This window comes from Stegodyphus dumicola, chromosome 2, assembly GCF_044657685.1.
Source record: "Stegodyphus dumicola isolate Sdum_Otavi_A_Nest chromosome 2, ASM4465768v1".
NCBI classification, from domain to species: domain Eukaryota; kingdom Metazoa; phylum Arthropoda; class Arachnida; order Araneae; family Eresidae; genus Stegodyphus; species Stegodyphus dumicola.
In genome coordinates, this window is record NC_140769.1 from 214,653,194 (window position 1) to 214,668,259 (window position 15,066).

The 15,066-nt window shown below is 33.8% G+C and overlaps 1 protein-coding gene across 6 annotated transcripts in view; it reads left to right on the top strand.

Annotated features, from left to right (window-relative positions):
- Positions 1-15,066, top strand: part of LOC118197968 (sterol O-acyltransferase 1-like) — a 156,245-nt gene that overhangs the window by 103,267 nt on the left and 37,912 nt on the right. For 4 of the 6 annotated variants that reach the window (XM_085811734.1, XM_085811735.1, XM_085811736.1 and 1 more), the window contains exon 2: positions 10,410-10,504. In XM_085811734.1, the coding sequence (XP_085667860.1) occupies positions 10,433-10,504 (72 nt within the window). In that variant the 5' untranslated portion in view covers positions 10,410-10,432. Of the gene's footprint in view, positions 1-9,084; positions 9,498-10,409; positions 10,505-13,951; positions 14,098-15,066 lie in introns of those variants that run through there. The other 2 variants (XM_035369541.2, XM_035369542.2) reach the window with 2 other exon arrangements.

Here is a 15,066-nt window from a genome sequence, read left to right on the forward strand (position 1 = left end):
ATGTACCTGGTGGCGATGTCCTGCGCCTCTCAGATATCGAACTCATTGACCTAGCCATAGATATCTCTAATACAAAGGAATGTTATACTGACCTCATGGAAAGTGTTACCTCATGGAAAGTGTTCTATTTGAACAACTGATTCAGACGCTCAGGCACCTAAAATTGGCCTGATATAAGAGCACATCTTTGGACTCTGCTTGCATCTTCCATTTCACTAAGTGACTCCAGCTGATAAGGAGTAAGTGTGCCCTTAGTTCCTCTTCTTCGATGGCAGGCCCTCCTGGGAATACAACGAAAGGAAAAACTGAAAAATAACTTCAGCAATGAAAATCTTTTATACTCGACTGAATTTTAAAAACCGAAGAAAACCATTGAACAGCAGATGACTAATTGTACTCCACCAGATATAGTAACACAAAATAAATTTAACCTTCACACCTTTAAGGCAACAGTAAACTTTCAATCAGCCAACAAATGATTATACTTCCACTACTACTACTACCACCACCAACTTGGCACATCAGGCTCCTTCCATATCACCTATAAGCGTAAAACCGCCAGAAAACATCACCTTAAGGGTATACCCTAAATGTATCTATGTATAAATACTACACAAATATTAAAAATCACAAAATATGTTAAAACACATAAAAAAGTTGCATTTTTTGTCCACATAAGCGGAGACTACATAAAAATTCTACTCTTGACACAGGAGGATCGACTGCTCTAAATTTATAAAAATACTCCAGACCAACAGTACTAAACACTATATGATTACACACCAGCACAAAACGCCAGCAAAAATTGTAATTCGAATTTGTACTAGTCAATGCTTCTAAAGTTGAAATCATGACAGCTAAAGGTTGACTTAGGTTACACCGTCCATGAAATCGCAACTTATTGGTAATAGAACAAAGAAGCCTTACCCCTTCATCCAAGTCCAAATGATATCCGCAACGTAAAAACTGAAAGCATTTACTCCATCATCCATTTATTTTGCTTCATGGTAAAAATCAAAAACGTCGTTCCACAGTGCCACAACTGTCAAACATTCGATCATATAAAGCATTCATCATCATCTTCTCTGCAACCAAGTGAATGAAATTTGCCGGTTATTTAGCCCCCATAAAGGAAAAATTGGAAAACCCATGTGCAAATTGTCTAAATCCTTACATAAACTACTTTCGTGAATGCCCAACATTTCCTAAAAATAAGTACTTCCATAAGAACTTAAAAATTAGACGAAACAATAGTTCAACGGAACTCCTCTAGCAACCCCAAATCATTTGAAAATATAACGGCCGAACTCAACTACAGTTCTATTCAACTCTTCCCTCAACTATAGTCTATTACTTTAAAATAGACATTTTAAGGCCGTCACCACGCACCTCCCATTTACGATCGTAACTTGTGTCATCATTCCCGCACAGCATTTATTTTCTCCACGTTATTTAAGGATGCAGGCCAAGTTGGCTTTCATTTGCATGCTTTTCTGGAAGTGAAGCTCACTAAACAGAAACGAAGTTGGGAAAAAAGTTGTGCTAATCAACCTTCTTTCCACAGCTCTTGTTTCCATGTTTACGATTCAAATCGGGCGCCGGAAAATAATCCTGAAATTCCTGTTTTAAAGTAACAGACTTCTGATTCTCAAAATAATAACCCGCGAAAGTCCTGTACAAATATAAACATGATACAATTAAATCAAATTTCGCTCTTAATTCTAATAATTTCATGTTCTTTTAACTCCTGTATACCATGCGAGAATTTGAAAACATATTTGGCTATGAAAACTCCGCAAAATATTGAATGTTTTAAAATCCAATCTAAACGAACCCTGAGCCTCACAGTGCGACTGATCAAGCATCCAAGCTGCCCTAATCCTAGATGAAATTACTGGAAATTAATCTGCGTTCCTCTTTTCTAAAACAAAATAATGCCCTTAGAATCACGACTTGTAACGCGCGCGGTACAGTCAGTTACGTCGCGCTAGTTATACTTTTTCTACCATAATTGCAAGTTCAGTCTTCGCTTCAATAATCAAAAAATTAATATCAACTTTGTCCCTGCCGAATTTTAATTATTAAATTTTAATTCTTATCCATAGTTAAAAAAATAGTTGAATACATTATTTCCTTTTTCGTAATACTTTAATACAACTATAAGTATTTACTCTTCCTTTTTCGTAATACTTTAATACAACTATAAGTATTTACTCTTCCAATTTCTTTTTTCTATCCTTCTAAATTGTTTACAGAGTAAATTTAGCTCTTCCCCGTGCCAAAAATAAAATAGTCTTAAAAATTCACAATGTTCCACCAATTAACTGACTGGTCCCTTGTTCTAACGCTTGCTCTGCTCCAGATTCTTTCAATTTGCTTGTCTTCATTACTCATGTTATCATCTCCGTTCGAAAACCATTCACACGATACACCCAGATAACCGAAACTGAACGATTCGTTCAATTAACACTAGTATAAGAATGCTTATTTATTATCAATATATAATTATGCAGGCTTTGCTGAAACTTATGTGTTGTTTGTTTTGTTTGTAATGAGTTGCAGTGTCCAGTGGGTAATATTTTTTTAAGATTTAAACGGCTCAGTGATTTTAGCCATATTATTACGAGTATAGTTTCTAACTCTATTTTGTTTTCCACTGTCTTTATTGATCTTATGGACTGGTTTTATTTTGTTATGAGAACTATTTGAAACGGGATTCCCATTTTGATATTCCTGACAAATTCCAACTGCTTTAAATCTTTCAATCGCTTCCAGTTGTTCGCTATAAATCACTCCCCTCCCCAAAATAACTGATGCTGTTGCCAAACGACATTGCATAAGATATTTCAGTTTTATTTTAAACATTATATAAGTAAGTGGCATTAATCATTTAAGTAGTTTTCAGGAGATTTCTTAACAATATTGTACTGCAAAAGTTTTTTCATGGAACTTAACAATATTTTTCAAAAAATGTTATTCTAAACCATAAGTGCTTTGCATAAAGTGAGTATGCTAGGGTCTGTAATCAGAATAAAATTCGGCGATTGTTATGGAATTTTGTAGGTTATATGGACTGTAAGCTTGTATACATATTTTAGTTTTTGATTTCGTTCAAACAGTAATACCTTTTTAATATTTTGATATTTTCCTCTTTATACCATTTTATGGTCAAAAAAGAGATACTGAAAAAACAGTTTTTTAAAACAAACTTGTTTTGAGTTTTAATTTTATTCTTCAGTAAAGATATAATTTCATGAATCAACAGTAGCAGATATTACGCTTATTTATGAAGAAAAGCGAAATACTGTTGTCACATTTTTTAATTTTGCATATTTTTAAACTTTTTAACAGCAAACTTTTCTTGGAAGTGTTAAATTGCGATTTGATGCTTTTAGATTGCAAGTTTTTAGTCCAAAGGGATTTGAATCCCGAAGGACTATTAGTTTCGTTTTGGCATTTTGCGTCGGACTCATAAATGTCGGTTCACTTTTCAAACTGTTGCCACAAAATGTTAGAGTCCTGCATTATATTTGAAGAAATTAAATAATGAAAAAAAAAAAAAATCTGAAATGTTTCAGATTTTAAATTACGTCCAAAGGGGCGTTTTTTAACATTTTGTGTGTTACCTTTCTTTATTAAATATCATGTTCCTCGCACTTAAACCATAAGATCCAGTGCAACAGCAATATCGCAAAATAGTTTTAAAACGAGCATATCTTTAGAATTTCCGATACAGAGACTCACGCGCTGGAGATAAAAATGTTTTTTCTGCACAACGTTGCCATTGCTCGCTTTGAAATCCTTGAGTTTGTTAATCAAAAATTCGTCAAAGTTTTAAAAAATAGGAAATCGATCATAAAACAAATTTCAAATTTCAAATTTGGTCTTCCACATGCTCATATTCGTTGGAGGATTACGTTATTCAAAATTCGATGACTCTATGTACCGTTGTTTTATCACAATACGAGAAATATACATATATTTATGCAGATTTTTCATTATTTAATTTCTTCAAATATAATGCAGGACTCTAGCATTTTATGGCAACAGTTTGAAAAGTGAACCGACATTTATGAGTCCGACGCAAAATGCCAAAACGAAACTAATAGTCCTTCGGGATTCAAATCCCTTTGGACTAAAAATCTGCATAAATGTATGTATATTTCTCGTATTGTGATAAAACAACGGTACATAGAGTCATCGAATTTTGAATAACGTAATCCTCCAACGAATATGAGCATGTGGAAGACCAAATTTGAAATTTAAAATTTGTTTTATGATCGATTTCCTATTTTTTTTTTTCCAACTCCAAGTGTATTAAAGAAAAAATATAGCAGTTAATGCGAATTAAATAAAAATGAAAGCGAAATGAATTGTGTAAATAGGCTGTTAAGAAACACGAGGACGCGTATTTGCATATATTACGTCCAGTCTAATTAAGCAGTCACGAGAAGATTGTTTTTAAGTTCACGAAATCAGTTATGTGAAGGGGAGGGGAAGAACTGCTTCTTATAGCTATCAACTCTCCGCTATCCGAGTTAGTGTTATTGTGAAATGTGCCTTAAGCTAAAAGTGGATACGTTCTCATTACATCTGTTTACAGTCTTCTTAATACCTTGGACTACTTGCGAAGTCTTAATTCTTTGGGATTCTTGCTGAAGTGGCACAAAAAGTTTCAAATGTAATTAAATCTGTTTTTCGAATAAAGCTGTCTAGTTAATATTCTTTACTAATTTGTCATATCTCAAAGTTATTTTGTCGCAGAGAAAAAAATGCAAAATTTATGGGGAAAGTTGTGATATTTCATGAAAATTTCGTGGCGAAAGACTAATATTTCTAAAAGGTAAAATTATGTTTAAAAAAAAAAAATCTTACTAAGTCTAACACTTCGAAGATTTAGCATTCAAATTCCAGGAAGTTAAAAAAAATGAAATGTAAAAATTATGAGATCAAAACGAAAATGTATTCATATCCTGATATGCAAATTTCAGTTTAATTAGCAGTTTTAAGCTAAACAGTTACGATAGATCATTTAGTTTAAAAATGAGCCCCCAGAAACTGAAGATGTAGATTAAATGTAATATAAAATATTTCGTTTAAAATGAGTTGTTCAATACGGCAAAGCCGCTTGATCGGTGGAGGGAAAAAATAAAAAAAAGCGAAATAAAATTCAGTTCTCTGTTTAGAAATATTTATTCTATATATTACAGTTTTACGCAAAAGTAATGTTTTAAAAATGTAACAAATTTTCAGATTATTTTCTTATACTCTTCAACTAAAGACTACACGCAGCTAACTGAAGTGATGCAATTTCCAAAAGACAATAGATTGATATTTTCATTTATTCGTTTATCGCAATTAGAGTAATTTGCTTCTGATTTAAAGAACGCTTAGATATTTTAGTTATAGGGAAATATGTGCAATGAAAGAGCAGAAGTGCCGATTGCTGCATGGTAAATGATAATTAAATTACGAAATGAAGGGGAAAAGTATGTAAGGTATTGAAGAAACACTTCAAATTTTCAGAAGTTTGATACTTAAGGAAGTATGCCAAGAAATGGAACATCGCCAAAGTGATCCAGAAAGGAGGCCCTTCACAAAGAAAGTTAACTCGAACCCTAGATTTTGAGTGCAAAATTATTTAACTGTTTATTGGTGTCTCAGAAAGGGGAGTGCTTCAGTCCGGAGTTCCAAGGGGAGGGACACTTTCATAAGTGCAAATAACCAGGCAAGAAAGGTTGGTTGGCTTTTGCAAAATCATATAATCATGCAATGTTATAATATCTTCACGTAACGACAGAAAGTATGCTTCGTGTCGTTACATGAAGACCAGGAATAGCTTTTATACCATGTTTAAGAATCAATTCCAAACACCAGCACAGTCCTCAAACTTATCAAACATCTTTGAGATGAAATAAAAACTAAAAAAGAGACTGTTCAGAAGAGCAGTTTCTAGTACAAAATATGCGAGAGATATATATCAAGAATGACACGGAAGAACTTGGAACTCCATGCCGACGAGGCTGTCTGCTGTCGCATAAGCTAATGGAGGAAAACCTACTATTAAAACATTAAAATTATTTTTTTGAGTAGTTGTTGAAAAGAAAAGAATGAAATATTCACTTTTTTGTGTTTAAAGAATGCAATTAATTGTATTAATTTTTGCATATGTAATGCTTGTTCTCCATCAAATAGATACTATATCTGACAAATGATTTCATTTCTATTTTCCCGTTTACATTTTTCAGTCATGTATATATCATAGCTATGTTCTTTGACATATGCTTTTATGGCAGTGGTTCCAAACTAGCAGCCCCAAAGCAATTTTATGTGGCTCGAATACGTTTCAACTAAGTCAGTGGTCTCAAATTCATATAGGACACGGACTGCATGCAGAATCTGAAAACAACTGACGGGCCCTTTTTTTTTTAACAAAATGAAAAATTTTACTATCAAAATAAAAAAATATATTAAATAAATTTTAACTGTATATTAAACTTACTAAGTATTTATCAAAACATGTATAAACAGCTAATAACATCGCATAAGAAAAAAAAATTCAAATTTATATTTTTATTTCCTGTTTGGTATCTGCAAGATATTTTTCTTAGTTAACACTTTGTAATTCAAATATATTGACAGTTAAATATTAAATACTTAGACTGATATTTGTTTCAAATAATTCTTATGTTTATAAGGTATTTCTCCCGCCTTCTTAGCATGCTTTCGTGGTGTGGTGGTCTGCACGCTGGGCTCGTATCCCTGGTGTCCGTGGTTCGATTCCCGGCAAGAGCTTTGCTCATTTTTCATTTCAATTCCCACCGTATTACAGACGATTCCTCGGCTCAGGCAAACTCGAAGAGTTCGCAACAAGAGGTTCCCGCGTTTGATCGCTAACCCGGCGTAATATTATACGATTTTCGACTCCTTGAAATTTACGAACACTTGGGAACAGAAAATAGTGATTAGAAGTCCAACGTGTATATAGATGTGGAGTACCATGTGTGAGAGTCCGAAGGAAATACCTGCGGCAGCAGGCCTGATGACGATTCCTCAGACGGGACGTGAAATGTTCTTGCGGTTTTCGCGGGGAAGACGCCGACGCACTTCATTACCTGCTCTCCTGCCCTCTGACAGAGCAACCTTCGATAGCAGTTCTTTCCTTCCGACTACATCACATATCCTGTGGGATTTCTTAGAGATAATTGAAGCAAGTGAATGAAAATAATTATATCCAAGAAACTAAAGATTAATGTAAAATGTAGAAAGGCGGCCTAACCGTCAGATTGCTAGCAATGACTAGGATGACTTCCTAACCCTGTAGTGCCATTAACTTAGTTCGGCGGAACAGGTTAAGTAAAGTGACCATATCTTTTCTGCTTCCAAAATAATACCTAATGCCTCTGCAGTGGCACCGAACTAAAATTGTGGTGATGATGCTCCACACCCAGAATTTGGCGACTGGTTACCCTAAAAAAACCAGTCGCCGTTTAAAAGGGGAGTATATAAGGTATTTCTCCGACTTTCTTAGCATGCCTTCGTGGTGTGGTGGTCTGCACGCTGGGCACGTATTCCAGAGCTTCGATTCCCGGTGAAGGCCTTGCTCATTTCTCAAGTCTCTTGCTTCCAAAATACCTAATGTCTTTACTTGTTTAATTATCATTAAGTAACTTGCCTTCATTTAAACTAAAAATAAACAAATTACAAAACTTTCTAAGTTTGCAAAGAAAGTTCACCAAGTGGGACAAAATTTCAGAATAAATAAGGACAAACTAGTCTCTTCCTTTTATTTATGAAATTTTCGCCCGAAGCATAAATAAATATACATGTGTTTATACGCAAATAATTATGAACTCGTTCCTTGAATACGGAATGTTCAGTACACTCTGATGCAAGACACATAAATTATACACCTGTTTCTGTATATCACTCCTTCTTTGACTATACAATGTTTGGTATACCACGATGTATAACAAAGTATATCAGCAGTGGCCATAGCGTCGCTTTTATGCAAATAAAATATATGTATAAAAGATAGAAAACCAGAACTATTCAATGCCCAAAATAAAATAACTAATTTATTTGATTTTATGAGACAGACATAAAAGGTACCTCCGCATAGCCAAAAAGGAAATCGGGAGTGTTGACGCAGTCCAGGGGAGATTGTTTCGCGTAGAAAAACGTTTGTAGCCTGTAGAGACATTAGGTATATTTTTGGAAGCAGCAGAGGAAAAATAGCAACCACCTTCTCCGGGAATCGAATCACGGACCTCTGGAATACCGGCCCAGTGTGCAAACCACTACACCACGAAGGCACGCTAGGAAAGTGAGAGAAATACCCTGTAAGCTAAGAAACTACAATACTTGTATATTGTGCAAGGAGATAAATAGTATGTCTAAATACTGTTGTGCTTGAGAAATGCAGAATATCAGCTATATACACAAAACACCAAAACATCCACTATATTAAATAAACATTATCCATTTGTAAATTTTAAAAGTACGTACTTTTGGCTTGAGAATTCAACTCTCTCAAGGGCTGTTCACAGAACAAGCTGCTGGATAAAAAGAATTCACTAATTTCATAAACGCTTTACAAGTCAATAGATGTGACTTTAAGAGTGCACAGCATAATTTTTAAGAGGATAGTATGCATGGGGGCGAAGGTGGAAACCTTTTGTAAGCACTTCATATTCTGTGTTACTAGAATAATTCACAAAGCTGTTGTTCTTTACCTAAGTAAAGAAATTTTCATTAGCATTATGCAAGTTATTTTTTCTATTGTGTTGGTTTTGAGATCCGGATGTAGTGCATAATTGCAAAATAAAGATGGGGCTTTTGTTGATTAATTATAGTATTTATTCTGGATAGTCTGAAGCTGTCCAATGTTCCGTTTTGTGACAGTGAACAAAATAGGGGAAGCAGCGGGAGTAATTATCGGACGGATTCTTAACTTTAAGTATGTTGAGTACACACAAATACTAGCTAGCACTATATAACTGTATTTTTATTATACATAAAGTGAAAGATAAAGAAATACTGACGAATGCGAGTTCCTATATCTGCTTTATTGTTGAAGGAGACGTTTTCAACGATAGTTTTTTAAAAGCAGTTGAAGACTTCGAAGGAATAGTTCAAGAAACAGCAGCTAATCTTTCTAATGATAAGCTCAAGGAATTAACTGAGCAAGAAGAAAACAAAAATATTGATAGTAGTGATTTCGAAGAAGAGCAAAAAGAACTTTCGATGTCATTTGTAAAAAGGAGTTTGACCACTATAACTGAAATTATGGACCAATTTGTTGAAAATGATCCAAATTTTGACAGGAGTTCAAAAGCAAGACGGGGTGTTATAGATGCTTTATCCACTTATCAACAACTTCTAACAGAATGCAAAAGGAAGACGCAAATTACATTAGATGCCTTCTTGACAAAAAGGCAGAAAATTGGAAACACAGAATAGACTGAATGATCTGACTGAGAATTTTATTTGTTTTTGTAAGTATATTCGTTTATATATATTATTATTATTATTTTTATTTTTTTTATTTTTGTAAGAAATAAATGCTTGGTTTTATTTTTATTAAAAAATTATTAAATTTAATACCTAACCAATTTTGTATCCCTCTTCCCCTAGCCCCATTATTTACATGTTAAGATAGCCTCGTTTAGCGCTGTTTCGCATTACGCTCTACTTTGATGGAACGTATCCCCGCGTTAAGCGGGGTCTTACTGTATTTCCAAGATTTTCCTTTAAAATAAATTTTTCCGACATTTACACCACTTTTTATTTCGAGGGTGGTGTTGGTGTGGTGTATTTAATTATGGTAAAGCACACTACGGCTATCTGCCTAAGGGGAGGAATGCCTAATATAATGACTTTCTAAGGGAAACTGGCTTGTATACACGTTACACATGGGGAAAACCACGAAAACACTCATGCAGCCAGCCCTTTCGCGGGATTCGAACTTCGGACCGAACTACCAATGTTCAGCCACTTTACCGCTCAGCCGCTGGTGGGCTTTTATTTCAAGGGAGAATAAAGACTGTTGAGCTTTACAATGAATAAATCCTTTATACATGTTGCCTTTGAAAGAATAAAAATTAAGTATTTTAAGTGACCCCTGAAAGTAAAAATCAAGCCTGTTTGTAAGGACCACTCGAAATGTATTTGATAATCTGTCCAGTAACCTGGAAAGTATCGATTGATGCTCGAAATATGTATGAGGTACACTGTAAAATTAATTAGGCACTTCATTAAAGTAACTAATATTTTGGATTTAACAGAAATCATTGCATTAATAAATCTTCTGTTGCGAGATGCCTTCTATTTGTGCGCCATGTTTAGTTTTATTTTAATAAAATTTTATGCTAAAAATTTCTTAAGCATTAAATTTTTATTTCTTGCAGGAACCAAAAATACTGAAAGAAACATGCCGAACGGGACGATTGATAACAAGCAAACACTTAGCGTTCAGCCTGGAGAACTCAGGACGTTCTTGCAGGTAAGAATGCTTTTGTAAATATGGAGCTACTAATTTTCCTTTAGAACGTTCTTGAAAGCATTCCTGTCGTTAGGCAGAGAGCCTTCTATTGTGTACAAAGTTTAATTAATAGTATTCAGGAATTTCAAAGCTGTGTACAAAGTTTAATTAATAATATCAAGGAATACAAATTAAAAGATTAAAAATTTTAAATTAAGTGAAAATGTGCCTGAAAAATTTATTTTAATTTTGAAATAGGGACTAAAACTTTTAATTAATTACCTAAAACTGTTGGGTGCCATGCCTATTGAAAAAAACTAATTTGTGAATCTCTTAATTGGTATTAAAACTAATAAATTAAATGGATTATCTTTGTAAAATAAACTCATTAAATCCAATGGCTTGAAAGTAAAGTTAAATGAAATGAATTAAAATAACACGTTAATAATCGTTATTTGGAATAGCGATTATTGGAAGTGTTAATGCGAAAAGAATCAGCGTAATATTCTTAAATTTGCAGAACTAGTTTCTAAGGTTCAAACATAGAACCTCTTTCTTCAGCTGCAGATGATAAAAGAGAAGCTTGTACTCAGGCAATAACAATGAGAGGAAGGAAGTCAAGCTGTTGGCCTCCTGCAAGCTTACTAATATTATGCTTATTCTTTTTGCCTTAATGGCTCTAATAAATTAAAAGTTTTTTCTTTTCTAGGGCATTAAAATCAAAGGTATTTTTAATAATAATTTAAATTCCGACCTCAGTTTATTTTAAATGTGTGCTGTCTCTAAGTTGTTAGCCTTTGTTAACGCATAAACTCGTAAAAATACCAATACACATTACTCCATATTAGAGATAGCTTAAAAACTTAAATCTAAACTCTTGAAATATATTCGTTGAAATACAATAACACAAGTACATCAAGACACTAGAAAAGAATGTTTACATATAGCCTATCAATTACCAGTTCTCAAAAATACAAAAACCAATTTCAAATACCTTATATTAAAACTGAAAAGGTCATTTTAAGTTGAGTATTCAATAACAATCGTGATATTTAATACAGTTACGAATTTTGCATATATGTAAATAATTTTAGTGAAATTATACGTAAAATTGTAGTATCTCTTGTATAACGTAGCGTGATAAAAGTTAAATGCCACAAAAAAGTTAAGCTCCGCCGGAAAAGTAAGATTACAGGGGCAGGTCCATTTAACATTGAGGCAAATAGCTCTCTAACCAAACTGGCGAGATAGCGGGAAGCTGGCGATGGTTTGGCTACTATTTTATGTCCCCAAATTTAGTGAAAAAATGCCAAAAACAGCCGAATTCGCCGATATTTTGTTGATCCCTATATACAATTGTAACTGTATATCTCTTCTGGCAATTTTGAGAAATCGACGGTACTGGAAATTTCTTGGTTGCCTGAGGAAAACTATAAACTGAGACTGGAGAGAGCATCGATTTTCCGTTTTTAGTTCAGAGTTGACTTCGGAATATTGAGAGATCTTTGTGCCAGGTTCATTGTTTGGATGCACTGTGTTGTGTTTAACATTCTTAGTACTGAAATGGTAACTACTAATTTTGCTGTATCATACTGAGAAGAGCTGTACAAGTACTTTTGTGGCAAGTTCCAGAACTGTAAAATGTTTCTTTTGGGAAAATAAATTTTATCAATCTCTCATCGGCTGTGTGTGCATTCAGTCCATTGCGAACCCGTTCGCACGCAACAATGCATTTATCGGCATCAGTAAGTAATAATGAAAAACATAATAAGCCACAGTTAATTACCAAATATGAAAACTAAACTCATCTATAATGGGTTTTCCCTTCATAGTGGAAAAAGTGCATTTTTTCGCAAGTATATGGCTCACAAGTGGTTAACTGGATAAGCTGGTCCTCCCTGAACGCAATACTTCTGAAACAGAAAACCTTCGCATGCTTAGTCTTAATCAACTAACTAGTCATACTTATTACATGGATGCAATTTTTACGTGTATATGGGATGTACAGTGGTTTCTTGCAAATAAACGTTGTCCGATCCGCAGACATTATGTTCCATAGGTTAGTAATGGGATAATTTTCATCTATTCCTGATTAACCCATTCCAGCTTAGAATTAAGAAATATTGTAAAAAAAAATTCAGAGAAAATTAAAATACCATAGGAATTTACTAATTTATTAACTATAAAAATATTTACTTATTCTAAAATATGTACGCAATCTCACAATTTTTTAGTTCAGTGTATTCTGAAACTTGCCTTCTACTGGAGGTTGAAAACTCAGCTGCCCTTTTACTTCTTGCACGTCTGTCTTTGCCTGATGGTTCAGGACTTTGCCTGATGTTTAAAAATGTTCAAAAAGTTGTCTAAAATGATCACTCTGTGCCTCGCGATCATTTTAGACAGGGTGGGAGTGAAATAGTGCCTGGTATTGTCAAATAGATCCACTCTTCATGTCAATTTACGGAAATGCTCCAGTTTGATTGTGACCTGCACCTGTTCCCTTTACTAATTAAATGAATTTTATCTTTGAGAAATGTGGAATCAGTCTCATTTCCACTTCTTCAGATCCCCCATAGTTGCATTTGGCATGGGCTCCTCACCAGAAGAAACTTTCATCTATTCTCATGTGCCTGGTCAGTTAAGACTCGTAATTCTTGAAATACAATATTACGAAATATGTTTACTTGCCTTCTTCTGTACTTGTCTTCATTTATACATGGATCTTTTTTTTTTTTTTTTTTTTTTTTTTTTTTTTTTTAAATTTATCCACTCTTAAAACATAAAATAAAACAAATTTAGTTCCACACTGTTTATTTGTGATAAAATTCGCTTGCGTTTTGTAATGCGAGATATTTTTTGGGTCTTGAGTGTGTTCTTTATGCAGGCCTTCCATTATGTTGGACGTTCGTTATGTGAGGTACAACTATATATCGATGCATATATTTGTATATATAAATAAATACGGAATGCATTTCTTCTGCTATTATGTGACTTGCTTTCAAAAATCAGTTATTGGCTCTGCTTTCGGTTCTTTTACGTAGTATGTTTAAAAATGTAAATGCAATTTCGGGGGTAAGGGAAAAGTGTGAATATATATATATATTATCAGGCTGTCTATAGTCAGTAATAATTAATTATAAAGTTTAACTAATCTTGCAGCAGGCTGCAGGAAGAAATCGCGGTTTTTTTTTTTTTTTTTTTTTTGCTACCAGTATTCTGACTTAATGAACATTAAATTCTTTTATGCATTTACGAATGAAATGAAAATGAAGTGTCACATAAAGCATTCCCGTGTTCTGATAAGGAACTGCATTTTATCCGGTTCATGCCTTGTTAAAATGGACTTAATGTGACGTGTCAGTTTTCAAAATACGATATGCGAGCTTCAGCTCTTATCTGTCCTTTCATGTTGTCAGGTATCTTATCAAGAATCTCGTGAAAAATTTAATCCACTGAATGCTATGTTTATGAATTACCCTCACTTGAAAACTACTCGTATGGTGTTTGGGACAAAGTTCGACGCGCGTAACAAATTAAAATTTTGACATTTTGTTTGCCATATTTGTCAAATACTTCTTAAACTCTTGAACTGTACAACGTCATTATCTCCAAAGGTTAGTTTTTATCATATTTTCTTTAGTTAAAGGCGCAACTTCTTAAGCTTTGTTGTATAATAGAAAGACGATCATCGAGTTCTTTTGTAATTAGTTTAATGGGCAGTGAACTCAGGAAGATCATTTATTAATAAACATTAATACTCAAATTGAAATGACCCTAGTTGTGCCAAATTCTTATATAAGTAGAATTATCTGTCAGGTAAAGAACTGATTTATTTTCACATGGTTTTTGTGTTATTTCAATTATATGTTTCTCTTATTATTCAGGTTTTATTTTATTTTCCGTTTTTTTTTTTTTTTTCTTAAGGAATAGATTGTTTTTTAGGTATTTTCTAGAGTTTATGATGCTCAGAACAGAATTTATAGTATTACGGTTACTATTTACAAATTTGTAACGTTTTTATCGGATGTAAATTAAAAGTTGTTTACTTACCCACGGATTTTAATTTTATTGGTGAAAATGTTGATGCTTTATTTACGAGAGAATTAAAAAAGCGTAAAATCAAGAGGTCTTTGCAATTAGTTGAGGACATTCGTACTGAGTGCCTAACACAAGGCATACTTGGCAGGGCCGCCTTAACCCACGCGACCACTGGTCACTTTCCAGGGGGTCTCACGAGCATAGGGGCCCCATGTTAATTCATTTATATTTCATTTCTGCAAATGGCTGTTGTAGGGGGTCCCTGAATACTGGTTTGCGCAAAGGTCCATAATGCTGTTAAGGCGGCATTTGGTACCTGATCCGTAACTTGTCTATCTTATATATAACAAACAACTGCGTTTGCGGCATGTGGCATTGAATAAAAAAAAGGTACTGGGAATATTGTGAGGGTGTACGAAGGCAGCGCGGCATGTGGTATTGAATAAAAAAAAAGGTACTGGGAATATTGTGAGGGTGTACGAAGGCAGCATTATCTGTGGTTTTGCTTTTAATGCAGCCCTGTTTAGTGTTTTTTGGATCTTGGC